Source organism: Frankliniella occidentalis, unplaced genomic scaffold (genome assembly GCF_000697945.3).
Source record: "Frankliniella occidentalis isolate FOCC.00 unplaced genomic scaffold, Focc_3.1 Scaffold270, whole genome shotgun sequence".
In the NCBI taxonomy this organism is placed as follows: Eukaryota; Metazoa; Arthropoda; class Insecta; order Thysanoptera; family Thripidae; genus Frankliniella; species Frankliniella occidentalis.
The window spans coordinates 130,813-131,482 of NW_026267396.1; the positions used below are offsets into that span (position 1 = coordinate 130,813).

General features: G+C 65.5%; 1 protein-coding gene across 1 annotated transcript in view; it reads right to left on the reverse strand.

Moving 5' to 3' along the window:
- The window catches only part of LOC113207386 (trithorax group protein osa), a gene marked incomplete in the record, with an annotated part of 93,466 nt that overhangs the window by 34,201 nt on the left and 58,595 nt on the right, over window positions 1-670 (reverse strand). The window contains 1 exon segment of the mRNA XM_052273404.1: window positions 605-652. Within this exon segment, the coding sequence (XP_052129364.1) occupies window positions 605-652 (48 nt within the window).

Consider the following 670-nt stretch of genomic DNA (forward strand, 5'->3'; position numbering starts at 1 on the left):
CCCGCCCGCCCCACGGCACTGCAGCCCCGCCCCGCAGTCCGTGCAATAAAAACACGCACGGTTCACAAACCACGTGGAGCGGCAGGGGCCGAGCAGGCCGAGCAAGCCACGCCCAAGACCCCCGCGACACCTGAGTCTTGGCAGCGCAACGCAGCGCCTTCGCCCCGATGAAAGTCTCCCCTCTTCAGTGTTTATGGCGCCGCGAGGGGGGCCGACGGTGAGCCCAATGGTGCCGCGCGGCCATGCGGGCGGGACAAAGACAAATGGATGCCGAAGGGGGGGAGGGGGGGGGAGGTAAACAGAACAGCGGCGGCGTACGCCACACACAGCCATGCATTTCATCAAAGACGGGCGGGGGAACGGGACAGGGGGGTGGTGGTGGTGGGGCCCGCGCCGGGGGGCGAGAACCACCCCCACCACCACGACGAAAGTAAAAGTGAGGAGGACGCGGCGGCGGCGCCTCGGTGCGAAAGGAAGGACTCCCGCCCATAGTACAACCATCATGCACCCCCCCCCCTCTACACCAAGGCGCCATACACTGACGACAAGTAAGCAACCAAACAGTCCCAATAACCACCACCACCACCACACGGCCGAGGCTTACTGTAGGCCCGGCGGAGGGTCCCCTCGGCGACTCGGCACGGAAACTCACCTGCAACACAAGAAAAGA